The sequence below is a fragment of the Heloderma suspectum genome, chromosome 7 (assembly GCF_057233095.1).
Source record: "Heloderma suspectum isolate Gila_16-S chromosome 7, 16-S_ref, whole genome shotgun sequence".
Taxonomy (NCBI): domain Eukaryota; kingdom Metazoa; phylum Chordata; class Lepidosauria; order Squamata; family Helodermatidae; genus Heloderma; species Heloderma suspectum.
Window position 1 is genome coordinate 76,807,793 of NC_139464.1, and position 22,563 is coordinate 76,830,355.

Here is a 22,563-nt window from a genome sequence, read left to right on the forward strand (position 1 = left end):
CTCCTGGACCTCTCAGCGGCTCTCAATCCCATCGACCGTGGTATCCTTCTGGATAGGTTGTCTGGGTTGGGAGTTGGAGGCACTGCACTGCAGTGGTTCCGCTCCTACTTGGATGGCCGATTCCAGAAGATGGTGCTGGGGGATTATTGCTCTGTGCCTTGGCAATTATGCCATGGGGTTCCAGATGGCTCTATCCCCTCTGCTGTTTAACATTTACATGAAACCACTGGGGGAGGTTATCCGGAGGTGTGGGCTGAGGTGCCATCAATATGCAGATGACACCCAGCTCTACCTGTCTTTCTCATCAAAACCAGGTGAGGCAGTGGCTGCTCTGAATCAGGGCCTGGGCATGGTAATGGACTGGATGAGGTCCAATAAACTGAAACTCAATCCAGACAAGAGGGAGGTACTGTGGTTCATCTGCCCGGCTAGGTGATGTTCAACCTGTTCTAGAGGGGTTATACTGCCCCTAAAGGATTGGGTTCATAGTTTGGGGGATGCTCTTGGATCCAGAATTGTCACTTGAGGCACAGGTGAACTCAGTGGCACAGAGCAGTTTTTATCAGTTTAGGCTGATATTCTAACTACGCCCTTATCTGGACAGAGATAGCCTAGCTACAGTTATCCATGCTCTGATAACCTCTTGTCTGTATTACAGCAATGCGTTATATGTGGGGCTGCCTTTGAAACAGTCAGGAAACTTCAGCTAGTCCAAAATAGGGCATTAAGATTGTTAACAGGGACTGGCCAACGAGATCACATTATGCCAGTACTTTTCCAGCTTCACCGACGGCCAGTCCATTTCCAGGCCTGATTCAAAGTGCTGGTATTAGCATTCAGAGCCCTAAACAGTTTGGGGCCAGGTTATCTGCAGGATTGCCTCCTCCCATATGTGCTTGCCCAGACCCTAAGATCATCCTCAGGGGTCCTTCTCTGGGATCCCCGACCAAAGGAAATGAGGCAGATGGCTACCAGGAAGAGGGCCTTTTCTGCTGTGGCACCCCAGCTGTGGAATGAGCTCCCTAGAGAGGTTCACCTGGCACGTATGTTCTCCTTCTGGCACCAGGTTTTTTTTATTCTCCCAGTATTTTAGCATTTTAGCTTCCTAATCTTTTAGCTCCAGTGTTTTAAATCTGTATTTTAAATCTCTGCATTGCTGCATGGTTTTATTCTGGTTGTATTGTTGTGGTTTTAAGCTTTCATATTTTGTATTGTTTTATGCTGCACACTGTGGATTTAATTTTTGTGAATAGCTTCAGCTATTGGGCAGTAGAGAAATGAAATGAATGAATGAATAAGAAAAAAAATGATGTGAAGGGGCTTCTACGCGTTATTGAGAAGTGGGGCTGCACCACTCACTCCAGGCCCCAACATCCTGTGCAGGGAAAGCCAGTGTATGAGCAGGTGGTCACATGTAGGTATGTATGCAGTTGGGACCCCCAGTTGCACAGGGCGACCCAGTTACATGTAAGGCTATACACAATCAGCTGCTAATGTGTAGGCTTCTCCAGTTCAGACACAAACATCTAGGGAAGAGGGCCAGTCGTGTACCTCCACTTCTCAGTAATCTTATGGAACCCTAGCACTTCCCAGTAATCGTGCGAATCCACTTTAAGGCAGTTAATGTGTAAAGGGAGCTCTGCTGCTTTAGCAAATAATGTCATACTGCTATTTTGTACTGCATGCCGGTACACAGAAGAATGTACAAAAATAATGACAGATGAATGGAAGTACATTGTTAATGTCAACAGGTTCATTGGGCGTTTGTTTTTTTTAAAAAGGACTCTGTTTGGAAAAAAATTATCAGTGCAAGTTGCATGTTAGTATGAAGTAAAGATGCTCTACTTATTATTGTCTCTGTTAACTTTGTTACAGCATTATCTAATACTCATGGGAATTTCTTCCTGAATGGAAATTTTGTTGTAAGCCTGTCAAAAAAAGAGATCAGTATATATGGAGCTAATTTTGAGTACAGTGGTTCAAACAACACAGTGGAACGAATAAATAGTACTGGTCGGCTTGAAGGAGACATACTTTTACAGGTGAATCTTTAATATCTTTAATGAATGGTAAGCATTAGCATTTTTATTACCAGAAGTAAGGGAAAATTCATTGAAAAACAGTTTTTAAAATCTTTGTTTAGGTATTGTGTGTAGGGAATTTATACAGCCCCGACGTTCGTTATTCGTTCAATATTCCTATAGAAGAGGAGAATGATCTGTTTACATGGGACCCATATGGGCTTTGGCAAGACTGCAGCAAAATGTGTCAAGGTATTTTCATTTTGTTCTTGAAATGATGTTTAAGATATTACAAAAGTTCTTGTCATAACCTGTCACACTATATTTCTTGTTGAGCTTGCTGTGGTTTGACTATGGCTCTGTATACGTGGATGGGCAAACATTGTTATGTTAATTTTATGATTTTCAACTTAATTGTTTTACAATTGAGAATATAAGCAAATTCTATATATTAATCCCGCAGCTTGAAAGAAATCTTTAAACAATGGGCAAGATCCAATGGGGGCCTTCCACGGGCAGCCAGCCCTGCCAGTGGCAGTGGACGTGCGGCCCCTACCGCTGGCAGCCACAATGTAGCGCTTCTGGGGGCAAGCCCTGAAGTGAGTGGAAACGCTAATTTCTGGAAGGGGTGTGACCTGCTCATAAGAACATAAGAGGAGTCATGCTAGATCAGACCAAGGGTCCATCTAGTCCCGCATTCTGTTCACACAGTGGTCAACCAGCTGCCCGTGGGGAACCCACAAGCAGGACATGAGTGCAACAGCACCCTCCCACCCATGTTCCCCAGCAACTGGTGTACATAGGCATACTGCCTCTGATACTGGAGTAAATTTGCTCCTTCCAGGAACAAGAGTTTCCACTTGTTTGGGGGCTTGACCCCAGAAGCACTACATCACGGCCACACCACATACTCACTGGGGCCAGCAGAGCTGGCCATGTGTGGAAGACCCCGTTGGATCCTGCCCAGTGAAAACATCGGTAGAAATTATGTTTCTAGTCTAGTATACCCCAAATGATAGGAAAATACTATTTTATTTATGAAATTAGAAAAATAAATTACACTTTTCAAATTTATTATGAACAAGACAACACTGGGAGTCTCTGGAGTAAATTATAAAAAATCTTAATATGTTACCAAACAATTACTAATAATCTGAAGTCTGTCTAGGTAGATTGTCACTTTGTCACTTGGATATGTTGAAGCTACATTGTGGCCAGGGGATGTGACAGCCACAGTGCCTCCATTAATGATTACCTAGGCTGGCCTCTCTTTGCAGGGAGAGGTGAATGTAAGAATCATGTCTCTGGAATAGCTTCTGCTGGCAGCTGTAAGCTCTGTTGCTGCATTGTAACCTAACAGTCCTTAGACTTCTTTGCCCCATTTTTGGCAGTTTCACATCTCCAAAATGAACACAGCAAGGAAGGAAAGCAGGGAAATTAAAATACTCCTGGAAAACTTTGATGAGATTAAGCTAATTTTTAAATAAAAAACAAAGTAGGATATTTTGCCATCCTGTTCTTCTAAATATGCTGCTTAATTTTTTCTAAATATTCTGTTTAAGGTCTTCGCAGGAGGAAGGTTAAGTGCGTACGAAGGAGTGATCATTTGGTTGTATCTGACCAAAGATGTGAGCATACAACACCCCCCACAGCTGTAACGGAACGGTGTAATACAGAATGTGAATTAAGGTAAAAACAAACAAACATGGTTATAAGTAGGCTGATTTTAAACACTGTTTCTTTGGTTGATGTACATTTATAAAAGTTGTACCTAAATTAGGATTTATTTAACAAATTTACTGAAATTGCTATATATTTTGGATTAATTTTTATGACTTTGAAGTAATTTATAGTGTGTGATTCACAAACTCATTTAATTCACTGCATTTGGATTTTTAATTTGATTTAATTAAGTGGTTCTAAGATGTCTTAACTCTTAGTTTAAAAAGACATTTTAACCTAAAATTAGCTTAAAATATATTTCTTGAATTGCACTATTAAAAAGTAACAAATCAGCTTAATTTTTGTTTTGATTACTCCCTGTGCTATTTGGTTGCCTTCATAATTTAGGTTACCTTTACACACTAAAACATATTTAGTTTTATATAATAGTTTATACTTATAGGTGGCATAACATTGGCAAAAATGAGTGCTCAACTCGGTGTGGCCCAGGGTTTCGGTCTTTAGACATCCACTGTATGAAGTACTCTGTTTCAAAGGGACTGAGTGTTCCTGTGGATGATAAATACTGTGCTGATCAGCAGAAACCACCAGTTCGAGAAGCCTGTCATGGAGATTGTCTTCAAAGAAGCTGGCATTACACAGAATGGTCAGAGGTACACACATACAATCTTGTACTTCTATGATTTGTTTTTGCATTGAAGTATGTGCTGTAGTCTTGCTTTATTTTCGGATAAGTAACCGAAGGCTTCATTTGTGTGTAAAGTAGCGGACACTTTTAAGGGTAAGATTTTTTTTTAAAAGTTCAAATCTCAATTGTTTTTGCCTAATGGTCAGACAAACATGTTATTGTATGTGACTAATAGCCATTACAAAGAACATAACTTAAAACATCATGTAATGGCAGAGCATAAAACTTGAGTCAGATTAACAGATCACTTGCACAGTCTGCTGCAATAGCATTTTCAGAGTGACTGCATGAATATGTTTCAAAGCTGTTTTATATGTAACGTAAGGATTTCAATCTGACAGTAACCAGTAAATCTTCACATAGATATTTTTACCCTGCAAAGATGCCAAAATCTGTCCCAAGAACATCTCCCTAGGGTTTTGATATAAAGGTCAGTACAAAAATAATGTGAGATATCCTCTGCCTCTCCCAGACCACAGAAACAGAGCTGTAGATTTCTTGAAACCTGCCTATGTTTTCCATCCAACAATGCTGTAGGCATGGTTTGAAAATGTAATTCTGTAAATGAAATTTTCAATGAAGCAAAAGTGAGTGTGTGTAGATACCGGGGTCTTTCATGATCCATTTTAAATGAACAGTACCGTTGAGGAAAATATTCAAAGTCTGATAATGTCTTAAATCCTGATTATTATCCATCTTATGTATCCACAATAGATTATGCAATTGGGAAACAAGATGCTAAATTTATCTCAATCTGAAGTAGGTTTAGATGCACCAAAGATGCACCTCTGATTTCATCTATGCTTGTATTCTTTAATTTGCCCTGATTATATTTTATATTTACTTTTATACTGATAGATTTCTTGTGTTTTTGTTGCTTTCTACATAAATCAGTGTTCTAGGAGCTGTGGACAAGGTGCAAGAACCAGGGAAGCTTTTTGTATGAACAACTTTGGTCGTCGGCTTGCAGATACAGAATGCCATGAACTTCCGAAGACTATTACTCAGAGCTGCAATGAGTTCTTGTGCCCCAGCTGGACGGCTAGTGACTGGAGTGAGGTAATACATGCAGACTGATTTCACATTGTTCTTTCACTTTGAAATAAATTTTAAGTTGTGTAGTGGCCATTATCTGGCCTAACATGTGCAGAATATAGTGTGCAGCCGTCAGGGACATGGACACTTCCAGACCAATATTAATAAACAACAAAGGTGGGTAATTTACCCTTACTTTTAACACTTACTGGAGACCTTGGTGATGGAGGGGAAAGTAGGTTGGATGGCCTTGACAGTCCCTAGCATGCACTTAATTCAAAAAATATGCGGTGGGCATACACAGGAGCTTCTCCTGTTGGTGTGAGGAAGTATCTAACTGTGGGTTAAATCTCCTGCTCCTGCCCAGAAGGCAGGAACCTTGTAATTTAGTTCTTCTACCATCCTCTCCCCCATACGCTCCTCCTCACACTGTTCCTGCCTTTGCTCAGAGCAGAAACCAGTCTTTCCTCTTTTTTGTTTTCTGCTTCAGGCCCTCCTAATTACCTCTTAAACCCATGTTACTATTTCTTTCTCTCTTTGTATCTTTCTTTTTTCCAGTCACTCTGTTATTTCGTCTTCTCATTTCCTCCCCTCTTTTCATAATCTCTCCAATGGCTCCCTCCAAAGGGAAAGTGAGTCTGCACACCTGATCACAAGAAAAGGAAGCATATGAGGATTATTAAGAAGTAACTGGCAACAGCAAGGCAACTCCAACAGAGAATCACCCCTCCACAAGCTCTGCTAAGGCAGTGAAGAGCCTGACCATCTTAAAAGTAGATCCCATTAACTCTGGCAGTTGCTGTGATGGAGAACCGTCAGTCCGCTCAGCCTAAGTATCCTCCTTGCAGATGGTCAAGACATAACACTCTCAAATGAGTCTGCCATTTTGGGATCCTGCCGAACTTCCTTGGGATGCTCAAAATTGGAGTCAATTTTCCAGCATCTGCTCTGAGAACAATAGTAGTGAAGGCCACTAGAGGGAGCAAAATGGCTATTCCCTCTCAGCTTCAGAGGTAGCCTTGTATAATAATGCCGATTCAGCATCAATTTGCCAAGCTTTTCAGGATCCTATAGGGTGTTGCCCTGGGGTCCTCACAGAGCAACACCTCCCGTCTTCTGAGCTCCTTGCCTTGTTTTTTCAGAAGGATTTTGTGCAAACAATAAAAGAAGTTGTTCCTTTCCCAGTATCTTTTAATGACACAGTAAAATCAGAATGAGATGTACCCATAATAGCAGAACATCTAACAATTTTGCCCAGAAGTGTTTATACCCTGGAACAGCAGGCCATGGAGGATCTAAAGGTTCCCTTAGTGGACATTCCAATGGCTGTTTTAATATCAGGGGCTATAGTGCCACAAGATGGTAATGCCCCTTTAAGGGACTCAGGTAAAAAAAAAAAGTCCTGAGGAAAGTCCATGAGGCAACTGCCTTTGTCCTTCTGGCAGCATCTATAACCTCAGTTGTTGCTAGGGCCTCTTAAGTATGGTTAGAAGACTTAGCTAGACACACACTTCACAAGACTATTTTAAAAGTTATCCTTAGCCTTCATTGCTGATGCTACCTTAGACTCACTGCAATTCTCAGCTGGTTCCATAGCAGCTAACATGACAGCTAGGTGTTGCCTATGATTCAAACACTGGAATGTGGACTCTGCCTCCAGAACCAATCTTGCTTCCATTCCTTTCAAGGGATCCCACCTCTTTGTAGAAGAGGCTCTAAAGTAAAGTAAAGTAAAGAAAGACAAGCATAAGGTTCCCTTTGCTCCCCAAAATGAAGTACACTAATCTAGATGTATTTTTTGTCCTTTCATCCCCAAAGAACCAGTTTTCTAATCAGAAACTACAGGAACAGCGAGCCCTTATGGAATAGGTCCAGATTCCCCAACAAAAGTCAGAGTTTACCACAAACCAAGCCTATTCCCACTCAGTCCATTCCCATCTCAGTAGATCTCACTGCGCAAATCTACACATCCCATTTTATCCAACTTTCACAAGTTGCTTTGTGCATGTAAACAATACATCAGGGAATGGGGGGTGGGTGTCTTATGTGCCACCTAGCGCCACCTCAAAGGCAAAATCGCAGCTCCACATTCCTATTCAGATAGGCGGCTGCCAAACTTGGAGGCGGCCGTCTATCCAATGCAGGGCAGGAGAAGCAGGGAGGGGATTGTTCCCTCTGCGCTTCTCCTGCCCTGCATTTTCAGATAGGCAGCTGATTGTGGCTGTCTATGTGCGGGAGGGCAGAGCGGGGGAGGAGGCTGCTGTAGGACACATTGGATGTGTCATACAAGCATTTCCGCCCTCCCTGCCCTGGAATGCCCTCTGGGAATGCCCCTTTTCAGCTGCTCCACACTCCTCTTGTGAGCGCACAGCATGGCAGCCTCGGAAGTGCGGGGAGGTCGGTTCTCCAAGAACTGACCTTGGAATGCAGGCTCTGAGGTTGGTTCCTGGAAAACCAGATATCCTAGGATTGCTCCCTTAACTGTCTTTTCCACTTTGAAGCTCAGTTTTGCAATTTCACGTCACTGAAGTGGTCGTAAATTCGCCTGTCTGCGTTCTTCTGACTCAGCCTTGCTTTTTCCATTTTCTCCCTAACTTTAGCACATCCGGTGTTATTGTCTCTTCTCTTTTCCTCCCTTTCCAGTCTTTTTTCCTTTCAGGGAAAACAGTAAAAAAACCCAAACCCACAGATTCTCTGTTCTGGTCAGCTAACTTCATCATCATCTCCAACCCCACCCCCCACCTTCTAATTTGGCCAGCCTTTTCCCCTATGTGCTTTCACCTCTGCTGCTTGCTATGGGGAAAGCAAAAGGAAAGTCTGCCCACAAGTCTGCTCATAAGCCTTACCTGGCAGCCTCCTCGGGCTCTTCACAAGCCACCTCCACAGCCTCTGTGAGAGACAAAGAGGCAATAATGGTGACCATTACTGACCCTCCTCTCATTCGCGCTGAAGTGGCTTGTCTGTCTACCGTGTATGAAAAACAAGCCTTTCTGTTGCACCCGGAGCTCCCTTTTCTCCGTCTGGAACAGTTTTCCTCAACAGGGCTCAGAGCAAGATCAACGACACAGCCCTGGCTGGTATGGATGTTGGGAGTTTGGGAGGAGGAGGAAGAGGAAGAGGAGGACAAGGAGTGGGGAGCCTGGCCTTATGCAGGAGCCCAGTTTTTGCTACGTTGTCTCCCTGGCAGTTGGCCAGAAGGAGCCTTAGGGCAGATGAAGATCTCTCTGGTGATGGAGAGACAGACTTGGCTAGTAATTTGGGCAGTCTGTTTTTGACACAATCTGAAAGGAGGAGTTCCGGGGGTTCACAGACTGCCCTGTAAGAACAGGGCATTCTCCTCCTGGCCCACTGCTTTTCCTGCCAAAACCCTGTCAATCTTCTGCAATTAGGCAGCAATCTGGGGGGATTCAGTTTCTCTGGAAATTCTACCTGCTCTGCTACAGCACAGAAGGAGGCTTTATTGGCTGACCTGGCTAAGGATGCCTTGGTTCATTGTCAGCCTTTAACCCTTTCTATGTCTGCTATATCTAGAAATATTGTGTAGCCCTCTGGCTCTCTCCTAATGTCACAGCAGCCTCCACAGGCTCCTTTTGCTCCAGCTCGAGACAGGGCTCATATATCTACAGATCCTCATGATGTTCCTAGGGGAAAGTTAAAAACAAAAGATCAATTCAACCCAAGTCTGGACTCTCCTAACCTAGATGCGAATGATGCAGACTTAATTGTCCTGAATGAAGAAAAGTGGAGTGGTGAGTCTGACCTTGAGAAGCCTGATTCCTGTCACCTATTTCAGGACTCCAGTTATCTTCCCCTGCTATGTAAATCTATGGCAGCTTTAGATAGATTTGATTCCTTCAGAGGAAGCTCCTCAACCCTCTACTTCTAGGATGGAAGCTATCTAGGATGGAAGCTATCATGGCAGCCCATGACCAAAGTGGTGAAATTGCCTGTTCTTATCCCAAAAGTGATTAGAGGTGAGTTGGATTCTCCTTTGCAGCACAAGAAATCTATCGCTATTGTTAACAAACATTATGTTTTAGAGCAGCCTATTATGGACCAATTAAAGTCCAACTTATTGATGTGCCTGTGGTGGCTCTGGTGAATTGTGGTCTTTGCTTGAAAGGTACGGATGTGCAGCTCAAGGAAATGATTGAGTGCAAGCTGGATATTGGTTTGAAGAAGACCCATGAAGCAGTGTCCCTATCTATTCGGGTGGCAGCTTCAGCATCAGTTTTTGCCAGACCTTTACTCCTGTTGTTGGAAGATGTGTTGGATGGGGCACTTCATGATCCAGCCAAATTATGTAAGACCCTTCTCAAGGTATCTAGAGTGGTAGCTTTTATTGCTGGTGCCTCAGGTCTCTGCTAGATCCCTAGCAGTTGATGTGTTTGCCAGGAGACTTCTTTGGCTTCATCATTGGGAAACTGTTGCTCCTTTGATGTCCAACCTAGCATCAGATCCTTTCTTTGGGGGCAAGCTCTTCAGGGATGAAGCTTTAAAGGACCTCCTAGTCAGATCAAAAGATAAGAAAAAGGCTATGCCCATGGCAAGAAAGAAGGAAGAAAGGCATTTCTTTAGGAGATCTTTTCACCCTTACCAAACCAGCCAGCCATTTTGTTTCTCCAAAACCCCCGGCAAGGGAAGAGATGTTTGGTCCACCCGTCCCACCTGGGCTCATTCCCAAAGAGGAAATAAAGGCCAACAGAGCTTCCCCGCTAGATATGGCTCATCCACCAGGTCAAGGGGATACAAGAACCAATTCTGACACCAACCTTCCATTGGTGGGCGGCCGTCTTGCCAGGTATGCTGACAAATGGCTGGCCGTCACCTCAGATCGTTGGGTCCTGGAGGCTCTTTGCTCGGAAGCTGACATCTCAACCTCCCCACTATTTTTCCCATCACCAGACCCAGCAAATCCAGCCAAGAGGGAGATGGTGAAATTGGCCATCCAGCATCTACTAGATATCGCAGCAGTGGAACCAGTGCCTCTAGAAGAGAAGGGATTAGGGCTCTGTTCTCACTTCTTTATAGTCTCAAAGAAAGATGGGTTCATCAGAGTTGTCTTGAATCTCAAGTTTCTCAGCCACTTCATCTGTTACCACTGGTTCCAGATGGAGATTCTTCTGACCATCAAAGAAGCTGTTTGCCTAGGAGACTTAATGACTTCAGTGGACCTCAAAGAAACCTATCTCCATGTTCCTGTCTTCCTCAACCATCGGTGCTACCTCCATTTTGCCTTTGAGGAGTCCCATTTTCAATATAGAGCCATGGCTTTTGGCCTAGCTTCAGGTCCCAGGGTATTTACAAAGATCATGGTCACTTTGATGGCACATCTTTGCATGCAAGGGTTCTCAATATACCCTTACCTTGATGATCTTCTAATCCATTCAGCTTCTTGGCATCAGGCAATGGACCTGCAAATCACCCTGGCATGTCTCAAGGACTTCAGTTTTTCTGGTCAACAATCAAAAGAGTCATCTGCCTCTTCTCTCCACCTGGGGGCCTTAATAGACACACAAGTAGGGATCATGGCTGTCTGTCCAGAGAGGTTCTCCAAAATTCAAGCTGCAGTTAAACTGATTTGCTTCAAGAAGACAGCCGGCCTCATGCTTTTAGTGAAGGTTTTGGGCCTCATGGTGTCAACATTCCAGGTAATTCCTTGGGCAAGACTTCATTCTCATCCCTTACAATGGGCCCTGCTTCCTTTCCCAAATGACACAGCTTCAAGATATCACTTCAGCATTCCAGGGCTGTTCAGGGCTGTTTGAGCTTCCTTCTTCTGGTAGCTCCTCCGTCCTGTTCTGGATGAAGTCCCCCTCCAGGATCCTCAAAAAACAGTGATTTCATCAGACACCAACCTTTCTGGTTGGGGAGCTCTGTGCAAGGGGAGAATGGTTCAAGGAACCTGGTTGCACCCAGGAGTTGGGGAGTTGCAGCTTCCTATCCACCTACTAGAACTCCAGACGGCCAGGCTAGTGGTTCAACACTTCGCACAAGTACTGCTTCTGAGATCAGTCTTTCTCCAGGCAGACAATGTCACAGCCAAAGCACACATTGACCATTAGGGAGGAATCAAGTCTCCAGACCTCTAGGCAGAGGCAGACTCCCTCCTTCTCTGGGCAGAACATCACCTAGAATCCCTCTCTGCAGAATACATAAGCAGGGGAGAGAATACTTGGGCTGACTGGCTAAGCATGAAATGGCTAAACCAAGGAGAATGGAAGCTTCACCCAGGAGTCTTCAAAGAGATAGTCTCTTGTTTTGGGAGAGTCCAGGTGGAGCTGTTTGTGTCAAGCCAATCACCAGGTCAGCAGGTTCTTCTCCAATTATGCATCTCCAGCAACTGAGATGATGGATGCCTTGTCTTCTCCAGGACCCATCAAGCTTCTATACTCTTTTCTGCCACTTCCTTTTCTCTCTATAGGGTTCTGTGGAGGTGAAGGAAGAAAAAGTGAGACTCATTTTAGTGGCTCCCTTTTTGACCATGGAGATCCTGGTTTCCCGACCTGATCAATCTGGCAGCTCCTCCTTGGTGCTTCCCTCTGCAGGGGGACCTGTTATCTCGGGGCCATCTCCTTCACCTAAATCCTGTGTGGCTTACATGTCTGGAGATTGAATGGAAATGTTTCGCCAAGCTGGCCTCTCTCCTGCAGTAATTGAGATTATATTGGCCTCTAGGGGGCCATCTGCCTGCAGAATTTACCAGAATACATAGAAGATATTCTCCACTTGGTGTACTAGGTAAAGGATTTGAGCTCAGAAAGCCAGAATCTCAGACCTTTTAGCATTTCTGCAAGATGGTTTGGCTATGGGTCTCAAGCCTAATATGCTCAAGCATCAGGCTTCCATGCTACCTACTGTTTTGTAAAAAACAACAACAAAACCCCCCCAACTAGGTAGGTCCATGGACTCTCATCCTTTTATTAAACAGTTCTTGAGTGGGACTTTTTCAAAGTCTCCTCCAGTTCAACACCATTACCCTTCCTGGGATCTCCATAAAGTACTTTCAGCACTTCAGAAACCATCCTTTGAGCCCCTGAAATCAGTAGCTCCCCAACTGCTGTCTTTCAAGGTTTTATTCTTGGTGGCTGTAACATCAGCCAGAAGGATCTCCTAACTTAATGCCCTCTCTGTGGATAAACACCTATGTGTATTCCATAAAGATAGAGTGGTGCTCCACACTAACCCCTTTTTCTGTTGTAAATTTCTGTCTCCTTTTCATTTTCAACAAGAGCTAATTCTTCCAACTTTTTGTCCTTCCCCTGTGCACCCCTCAGAAAAGCAATGGCATTCCTTTGTTGTCAGGAAGGCCCTGAAGGTCTGTATCAGCAGAACCAAAACTTTTCAGCAGTCAGATTCCCTGTTGGTGTCATTCCATCCTGCTTCCTTGGGATGGAATGTTTCTAATGCCACTCTGAGTAGATGGCTAAAGGTGTGTATTTCCCTAGCCTATTCCTTCCTGAAGTTCTCTCCACCTACCAATGTTTTTTGCCCATTCTACAAGAGTAGCCGCAACATCAGCAGCTTTTTTCCTCAATGCTCTGCTGCATCGATTTGTAGGGCAGTTACATGGGCAAATCCTAGCACCTTTGTTAAAAATTACAGCATTGACTTACATGCCTCTGCTGAGGTGGACTTTGGACATCTTGCAACACATCCTTCCCAGTCATTAAGCAGTTACTACTTTGTTGAATCCATCCTACATGGGTCAAGCTTTGGTATGTCCCACCTGATGTACTATTTACATGCACAAGACAAGAGACCGTTGGTCTTACTCGTAAAAGGGATTGCTTTGTGCATGTAAAACAGTACATCAGGGCTACACCCTAGATTCAGATTCTGTTTAGGCAGTTTCTGCTCATAAGGATTAGTTTTCTTATTTTGTTGCACTTGGTTTCTTTCCAAGACCTATCTGGAGAGAATGTGAGATGTCCTGTTTTTCTTATTTGTGTTTCGCTCTTCTCACTGATCCTAGTACTTCCTGAGCTTGTTATCAGAAACTGAGCTTTAAAGGTGGGAAAGACAGTTAAAAGACTTAATTGGAGCAGTGATTTTGCCTTTGACCACTAGGTGGTACATAAGATCCACCTGATGTACAGTTTTCCATGCACAAAGAAATCCCTTTTACAGGTAAGTGACCAACGGTCTTTTCTACAGTTTGGCTACAAAGATAATAATTTCCAATACAAAGTTCTGCCCTTTGGCCTCATCTATGATACCCTTCCACATCTTCATGAAGCTGATATCACCTAGAACTACAGGCATTCATATCTGTCCGTACTTTAGCAACCTTTTACTTCTGTCCCCTCTCTCTCCAATGCCCATCAGGACCTACAACTTATTCTGAATTGCCTGGAGCAGCATAGATTCTGTGTGAATTTCCTCAAAAACCAGCTGCAGCCATTTCACTGCTTCAAACGCATAGTTACCACCATCAACAAGTTCCATCTCCCTCTCTTTGGAGAGGACCAGGCAGACTGAACATGCAACCCAATGCACCCAGTTTCACAAACCAGTAGACGTCATGGACCTGGGCCACATCTTGGGCATGATGATTTCATGATTAAGATCCTACCCTGGGCTTTTCTACACTCAGGACTCCTACAGTGGCCATTACTGTACTGCTTCAAGAGGACATCGTTCACAAGCAAAACTGCTGGGTCATCCTCACCTCAACAGTCAAGCACACTCTCTGATGCTGGTTACCGTCTTGCAATCTATCCTGAGGAGTGCCTCATAAAGACCCAGACTCAATACTAGTGACCACAGAAACTTGCCTCCAGGGCTGGAGAGCACACTGCCAAGGTCAAATGATCCAGGGTTCCTGGTTGCAACAGGAAGCAATCCACAGTATAAACTGGCTGGAGCTCATGAACACATGTTCATGTTCTTGTAAAGCAATAAAAAAATGTCCTGGTCAGGACAGACAACACTATCACCAAGGTACATGTTAACTGGCAAGGAGGAACCAGATCTGGTTTCCTTCACCAGGAAATTATATACATAAACTATATAGATTTCCCTCCTGGAATTTATATACTGTCCTTTGGCTCTTCTCTGAACCCAGTAGTGGATTGCCAATGCAGCCTGATTGCAGTAATGGAATTTTTCTCTTTTTTAAAAAAAACATGCCGGGTTATCAGGACAGAAGCAGGTGTGTGAGGGAAGGTTTAAATCCCCCCAACCTGCATGTGGTGGTCCTTATCTGGATCAGGGCCCCACACACTTGTGTGCAAAGAAAAATGTACCATGTAGTTTGACCCTTATCCATCTTTCTGATTACACTTGGCACAAGCTAGATGTCAGAAGGGTGTTGAAAATCTACATACAGCAAACAGAATATTTCAGACAGACAGATAGGCAGACAGGTATCTTTCTGTCCCATCTCCATGGGAAAGAAAGTGTCCAACTCTACACACTGGATAAAAGACTGCACTTCTTTGGCCTACAGATCTGAACACCTCTTCACATAATGGCTCATTCCACTTCAGCCACGCTAACCACCAGTGCATCAAGAACAGAGATTTTCTGAATAGACACATGGTCCTTGGCAACCAGCTTCACAAGACATTATAAGAGCGACACTCTCACCTCCACTAAGCCAGCCTTTGGAAAGAGGGTGCTCCAGAATGTCTTCCCTACTTCCCAGGGCAGTAACTTAACTCTCCCAGGATAGTACACAACTATCGCACATCCCGCAGTTGGATGCTTCTCATGCCATCAGGAGAACAGAACATTGCTACTCACTGTGAAAGTTTCTTTTTGTTGGTGTGTGGAGGCATCCAACACCACACTACACATGACATGTAGGCACCCTCTGTAACATATCAACCAAGTCAAAATACAGTGCCTCACAACACACCTCCATGTTCCTCTGTATACAATTCTTGGTTTCTTTCTATACCTCATTATATAACCACATGTGTCTTTTTCTGCTACAAGGTGGGCCACAAACTGAGCCCACAGGGGGAGAGGATAGTAGAAAAAACTAAGTCACATGGTGCCTGTCTTTCAAGCAGTAGGAGGACATATAAGCCACAGTTGGATGCCTCCCACACTAATAAGATGGAACTACCATGGTGAGTACCAGTGTTCCTTTCTCAGCCATTGTACTAACACTTTGGAAACCTCTTCTGAAATTTGGGCAAAAAAGATATATATTCTGGCATGAGGTAAATTTCCTCCTTTACTCTAGTGCTCAATAGTTTTGGATTTGTGGTAGCAAGGGAACTGGGAGAGTACTCTGTGGGAGTTAGATGGTCTGGAAAAAATTAAAGATTGTATTTCCCAGGGAGCTATTTTTCATCTGCCCAGCGTATGAAACTGACGGAAACATGAACCTGATCCCTTTTTTCAATACTTGCAAATTAGAAGTATTAGTCATGAAGCAGTTAAGGGGAATAGATATGGTTAGGCCTTACGCTCCTTTTGAGAAATTGCTGAGTGAATACACAGGGCAGTATCCAACGGTGACCGCCTGCGAACAGCCATCGCCACCAATTCTGTTGCACAAGCAGCACATGCTGCTTGCACAGCAGAGATTTAGCACTTCCAGGGAAAACCCAAAATGAGCAGAAATGCTTGTTTCTGGAACAGGACAGGTCAGCAGAACTTGTATAAGGGAGCTCCACCAACCTGCCCCATTCCAGAAGCAAGTGTTTCTTCTAATTTGGGGGCTTGCCTCTGAAAGTACTACATTTCTGTTGCACAAGCGGTGGGCGCCACTTGTGCAATGGAATCAGTGGGACTGGCCACTTACAGAATGGAAGGGGTAGTGGGTCCCACTCATGGATGGTCAGCATTGAATACTGCCCAATGGAAGGATTACTATCCACGTATATATAGTAATAACGGATACTCATGATAGTGGAATTCAGGCAGTTAAAGATGGGAGAGAGAATTTAATGTTACCTTGGAGAAGCAATGGAATCATGTGTGTTCAAAAATCTGGAGAAATATATTAGATCTGACTTGTAAATAATTTTTAATAAAATAATATATATGCGGTATTACATGCTGGCCAGGATTATCTAGGATGTTTCCAACCATAATGGACCTCTGCTGGAGATGTAATGGTAGGGGGCTTTTGCCCTTATATGGTGGCACTGCATACTAGTTAATGAATACTGCAAGAAAATAATAAATGGTATTAGAGAAATTATAGGCTATGAGCTGCAATTAACACCAACAACTATACTCTTGTTGTTTATTCGGTTACTCGCTTCCAACTCTTCATGACTTCGTGGACCAGCCCACGCAAGAGCTTCCTGTCGGCCGTCGCCACCCCCAGCTCCCCCAAGGTCAAGTCCGTCACCTCCAGAATATTATCCATCCATCTCTTGCCCTTGGTCGGCCCCTCTTCCTTTTGCCTTCCACTTTCCCTAGCATTAGCATCTTCTTCAGGGTATCCTGTCTTCTCATTATGTGGCCAAAGTACTTCAGTTTTGCCTTTAATATCATTCCCTCAAGTGAGCAGTCTGGCTTTATTTCCTGGAGTATGGACTGGTTTGATCTTCTTGCAATCCAAGGCACTCTCAGAATTTTCCTCCAGCACCACAGTTCAAAAGCATCTATCTTCCTTCACTCAGCCTTCCTTATGGTCCAGCTCTCACAGCCATAGGTTACTACGGGTAATACCACTGCTTTAACTATGCGGACCTTTGTTGTCAGTGTGATATCCCTGCTCTTAACTATTTTATCAAAATTTGTCATTGCTGTCCTCCCAAGAAGTAACCGTCTTCTGATTTCCTGGCTGCAGTCAGCGTCTGCAGTAATCTTTGCACCTAGAAAGACAAAGTCTGTTGCTGCCTCCACGTTTTCTCCCTTATTTGCCATTTATCAGTCCAGCTGGTTGCCATAATCTTGTTTTTTTTGAGGTTTAACTGCAACCCAGTTTTTGCACTTCCTTCTTTCACCTTCGTCATAAGGTTCCTCAGCTCCTCCTCGCTTTCAGCCATCAAAGTGGTATCATCTGCATATCTGAGATTGTTAATGTTTCTTCCAGCGATTTTAACTCCAGCCTTGGCTTCATCAAGCCCAGCACATCGCATGATGTGTTCTGCATACAGGTTGAATAGGTAGGGCGAGAGTATACAAGCCTGCCGTACTCCTTTCCCAATCTTAAATCAGTCCGTTGTTCCGTGGTCTGTTCTTACCGTTGCTACTTGGTCGTTATACTGATTCCTCAGGAGGCAGACAAGATGACTTGGTATCCCCATACCACCAAGAACTTGCCACAATTTGTTATGATCCACACAGTCAAAGGCTTTAGAACAGTCAATAAAACTATTGACTATTCAATATGAAATTTTATATAATATATGGGAAGGAACTATACTCTTGGGTGATATTAAAGATCAGATCCCTAGAGATTTAGTGGTGATGGTGAGCTATATGTTAATAGCTGCAAGGATTCTCTGCGAAAAAACCTGGCAAAAATATACTGTTCCTTGTGTAATAGAAGAAGATCTGTGCTATTATGGTGATAAATAAAATAACAAGCTATAAGCTTGGGAGGGAAAAATGAACTCCATTCGGGCTTTTCAAAACAGCTGGGAGCTATTTATTACTAGGCCAAGAGATCTAGCAACTTTAGACATACTACATATGTGCTAAGCTGAAGCATTGTGATTGGTATGAATGAATGTATTTGGAAATTTTATATAATATATGGGAAGGAAAAATAAACTACCTGAGCCCAAACATCAATTCTTTCAATAAGGTCTTGTTATTTAGAAGGTCATTTGTTTATTTTTATACCACTATCAGAGCTTTTAATTTGCCCTTGGTGTGAGAAATTGGTTAGCATTTAATGAAGATTCTATTAATATTAGTTTTTTCCAGTTATGCAGATTTTATCATATCTATTGTATGCTGCCTTTAGCTTTGTTAGAGAAACTGGTGCTGTAAAATGGCTTCAATCAACCAGCAAATAATGATAAAATTTATTTGCCCTCTCTGATGCTCTAACTGTGCAGTGTCCTGTGACTTGTGGGAAGGGAACAAGGCATCGAAAAGTTTGGTGTCAACTGAATGATGACCAAATAGAAGATGTTTTCTGCAATCCAAACTCTATACCATATTCAGTGAGAGCATGTGAACTTAATGAATGTGCAGTTTGGCAAGTGGGACCCTGGGGAGTAGTGAGTATGAAGAAATTCTTACATCATATTCTTTCCCAGCATTTGTGGTAATCCACTAGACAGCATCCCTTTAAACCAGCTCCTGTGGAGATGGGGGCAGGTATGGTGAGGCTACTGTTATAAAGAAGGACACAAGAAGGCTTGAAGAAAAGACTTTGAGAAGCATTTGGAGGAGGCTTGACAAATAGATAACGAGGAGGCCATTCAAATATTTTTTAAAATTATTTATTTATATACTGCTATTCATAATAAATATCCCAGAGCAGTTTACAGTGTAATTTTAAAGAAAACAACAATAACATATACAATAAACCAATTTAAGGTCATTCATAAAAAAAAATAATTGGCACTATATACAATTAAGGGCAGAATCTTATGCATGTTTAGACAGAAAAGAGGCCTACATGCCCCAGTATGAATGGAGAATGCTGAGCGTTGTAGCCTTTTCTCTCTGTGTCTAAATATGCATAGGATTGCACCCTTAAACAGCAATTAAAACAGCAAAGTAAAAACATCAGTTCCAATATTTAAAAAATATAGCATATTTCCAATCCTGTTTCAAAGTACAAACTGTTAAAATGTCTGAGAGGAAAAAAATGTCTTAGCAATGTGGTAGAGAATGCATAGTGACTGGAATGGAAGATGGGCTGATGGCAGATAAGCTTGAGCAGAGTGAAAGGAATGAGAATGGGCAATGGAGGTGGGGAAGAGATAGAGTCAGTGCCCAGGAGTGGGGAGAACGTGGGAATAATAGAGCTAAAACCTTTAAAGTCACATGAAGTATGACATCAAGCCAATGTAGAAACTGAAGAATAGGAGTGACGTGGTTCTTGCAACAGTCGAATGAGATGCATTTCTCATTCCCCCCCCCCCATTATTGGCTAACTGTTTTGTCAGTTGAAATATCATTTGTCTTGAGAGTGGATGGTCCGTCTAAGGCTTTTCTGTTCCTATGGAATTGTGTGCATTTAGTGCTCTGTTACATGTGGGCATGGATATCAAGTGCGTGCGGTCGAATGTGTTGCTGGCGTTTATGGAGCTATTTTGGATGATAATAGAGAGTGCAGTGCTGCTACTCGTCCAAAAGACAGTCAAGTAAGCAAAATAAGAAATAATGACAGTGCTTAATTTGAATTTGTTTAAAGAGAATTTGCTTCTGCTCTGCCCTTGCCCTTACAACCATCTAAGTTTTCCAAAATGTACTCCCCAAAGGTATGTGAGATGTCAGTTTGTCCAGAGGCTGTCAAGTTGTGGCCAACATCACTTCCTGTCATTCAGACTGACAAAGCAACTCAGTGGAGATATGGATCATGGACTCCAGTGAGTAATATTACAAGAAGAATGATAGTTTTTGTAGTTGAATATGCACAACCATTTTTCTGTTTTATATCTTGTTTATGTAAACTCCTCACTTTCAAAAATTCTTTACTCTAAAAAAAAAACAAATGTGCGAAGGCTGATATTTTAAGTATGATCTACTCTTGATAAGAAAGCTCCCCCATCCCTTTTCAACAAATAATTAAGCCCATGTATTCTTTTGGACATTGAATTGCTCATAGCCCCAGACGTCTGATTTCCTCTACGTAAGGTAACTATTCCAATTCAGTGCTACCTGGATTTGAATATGCACTCAGAGCTCTTCATGATTAAACATTTCCTTAGTTTTTCCATGGACTTTCTGATGTGCATTGGGGCTTAAAAGTGGAATCTAGTAGTTTGCAGAGGCTCGGGGATGGATCCAGATTGAGCTGGCTGAGGTGGACTTCCCTGCTCCCTCCTCCCCATGGTGGCTTTCCAGCCACTTGAAAATGATGAATGGGTGTGCTGCGGTGTGGGGAAAAGAAGGCATCACCAAAAATCAGGTGGAGGCACCTTCTGTGAGTAGAACTCCACTCACAGAAGGTGTGTTTGCCCAGTTTGGGGGGGTCACCACACACCACAGCTCACCCCATTCAGTAGCAACCCTGATCCTCTGTGTAGTATTTTCAGGGGACTGGAGGGCTGCAGTCAGTGGAGTGGGAGGAAGCACACTTCTGCTAGCCCAGTTGTACACACCTAAATCTCAATTGAATCCATATTGTTTAAGTTTCTGCATCAAATGTTAAGATAATGGAAATGTCTCAAAGTCTTATTGAACAACCTATGAACTGTGGTTTTTTTAGTAGCTATTTAGTTTACATGATTGAAGGAAGGCAGTAAGGATTTGACTGGTCAAAAATATTTGATTGGTCAAATATTGCCCAATATTGGTAAAATATTTTTAAAGCATTAACTTTATTAGAACATGATTTTATTGTTGTTCAATGGTAGGAGATGGTTCACTGTGATGGCAGGTTTGCCTGACTGCAGTAAGACTGGGACCAAATGGCCTTTACTTCTGCCCTAACAAATGACACATAATGTGGGAGTGGCAGGTGGGAGGATAAACCGCCACCTATGCACAGTGGCATTCTTGGCTTTATGGAATATTTGTCCATTGTCAAACAATAGGTGTCAATTGACCAGCCTGCCAACTCTAACCAACAGCATATACAGTAGTACACTTAACTACTTGATAAGAGAGATGCCTCCATATACAAGTTTCATGAGAATATGCGTGTGTTTGGTTGGGCCAGTATGATTTCAGTTTCATTTTTGCAGTGTTCTGCATCTTGTGGAAGGGGGAACCGCGCTCGCTATGTAAGCTGCCGGGATGGTCATGACAGAGTAGCAGAAGAATCGCTTTGTGCACCTTTGCCTAGGCCAGAAGAACTTTCAGGCTGCTTTAGTCCATGTGGTGTTTGGCAAGCTGGAAGTTGGTCACCTGTAAATATTCTGTTTTTTATTATTTTTTATTTTCCTATATCATACTAAAGCCATACATGGTTGAAAAGCTTACTGTGTTTAGTTTCTGAAGAGGCATGCATGGAGCTATTTTGGCCTTTTATTTTCCAAATAGATAATTGTTAATTGTAATTGTAAAAAAAATAGTTATCATTGGTTATTGATTTGTCATGTTTTATTATGTCACATAAATGTTGGGTTAATTTTTGGTCAGTGCACAGTTACATGTGGTAATGGAATAGTAACAAGGCAAGTTGTCTGTGTCAACCACCATCAACAAATTGATGAGAATTACTGTGATCCCGAAGGCCAACCTGCAAAAGAACAAGAATGTAACATGCCACCCTGCCAGCCAGTTTATCACCATATCCCGGATAAACATGAACATACAAGCCATCAAGATTATCCTTCAATACACAAGGTCCATCATTCACATGACAGCATAAACCCAAGGAACCACCACTCTCCTCAAGGCAACCAGTGGAGAACAGGACCATGGGGAGCAGTAAGTCAATTGATGTCTGTTACTTATGTGTATCATTCTGAAAGCATTCATATGATTTTGTTGCTGTTCAACTTTTATTTAGAATATACCACGAACCATAGGTGTGAGTGTGCACACTGTCAACACATATATTGGATTTTTTTAAAAAATTCTTCCTTAGGTACTTCTTTTCGTCCACTGAACCCCACAATTATATTTAAAATTTCTGGTGGTTAGCATTTAGGTGCATTATTTAAAATAATAACAATGATGATGATGATGATGATACAGTTTTTTTGGATTTTACATGAGAAGTTTGTTTATCCTCATTTTTCTTATGAGTCACCCTTTTATCAGCTCTGGTGTTAGGCCCCAAACTGATTTTTAAATGGACAGGCAGGGACTAAGAAGGACAGTCAAAAATGACTGTGGTGCATACATTTGTAGTGCAAATGTTCACTTCTGCATTGCTGCTACCATATTTACATAGGTAACTGTTTAAGTAATGATGAGAGAATTATGTTTAAAATTCTCTTTAAACAAATTCAAACATGAAAATAGTGTTTGAGAGAATCCTTGCCAGCCCCCCTGCATTGACTTGCCTGTGTATATCCAGCTTACTTCCTTTGCTCACTACCACCTCTTCCTCATTTGTCACCACCATCTTTCCCATGTTTTTTTCCCTTC

General features: G+C 42.7%; 1 protein-coding gene across 2 annotated transcripts in view; it reads left to right on the forward strand.

Moving 5' to 3' along the window:
- The window catches only part of ADAMTS20 (ADAM metallopeptidase with thrombospondin type 1 motif 20), a 112,592-nt gene that overhangs the window by 50,602 nt on the left and 39,427 nt on the right, over positions 1–22,563 (forward strand). For both annotated transcript variants that reach the window (XM_084811815.1, XM_084811814.1), the window contains 10 exons: positions 1,876–2,042; positions 2,144–2,273; positions 3,584–3,710; positions 4,147–4,357; positions 5,287–5,451; positions 18,405–18,569; positions 19,542–19,664; positions 19,782–19,889; positions 21,210–21,374; positions 21,607–21,897. In XM_084811815.1, the coding sequence (XP_084667941.1) occupies positions 1,876–2,042; positions 2,144–2,273; positions 3,584–3,710; positions 4,147–4,357; positions 5,287–5,451; positions 18,405–18,569; positions 19,542–19,664; positions 19,782–19,889; positions 21,210–21,374; positions 21,607–21,897 (1,652 nt within the window). The remainder of the gene's footprint in view (positions 1–1,875; positions 2,043–2,143; positions 2,274–3,583; positions 3,711–4,146; positions 4,358–5,286; positions 5,452–18,404; positions 18,570–19,541; positions 19,665–19,781; positions 19,890–21,209; positions 21,375–21,606; positions 21,898–22,563) is intronic.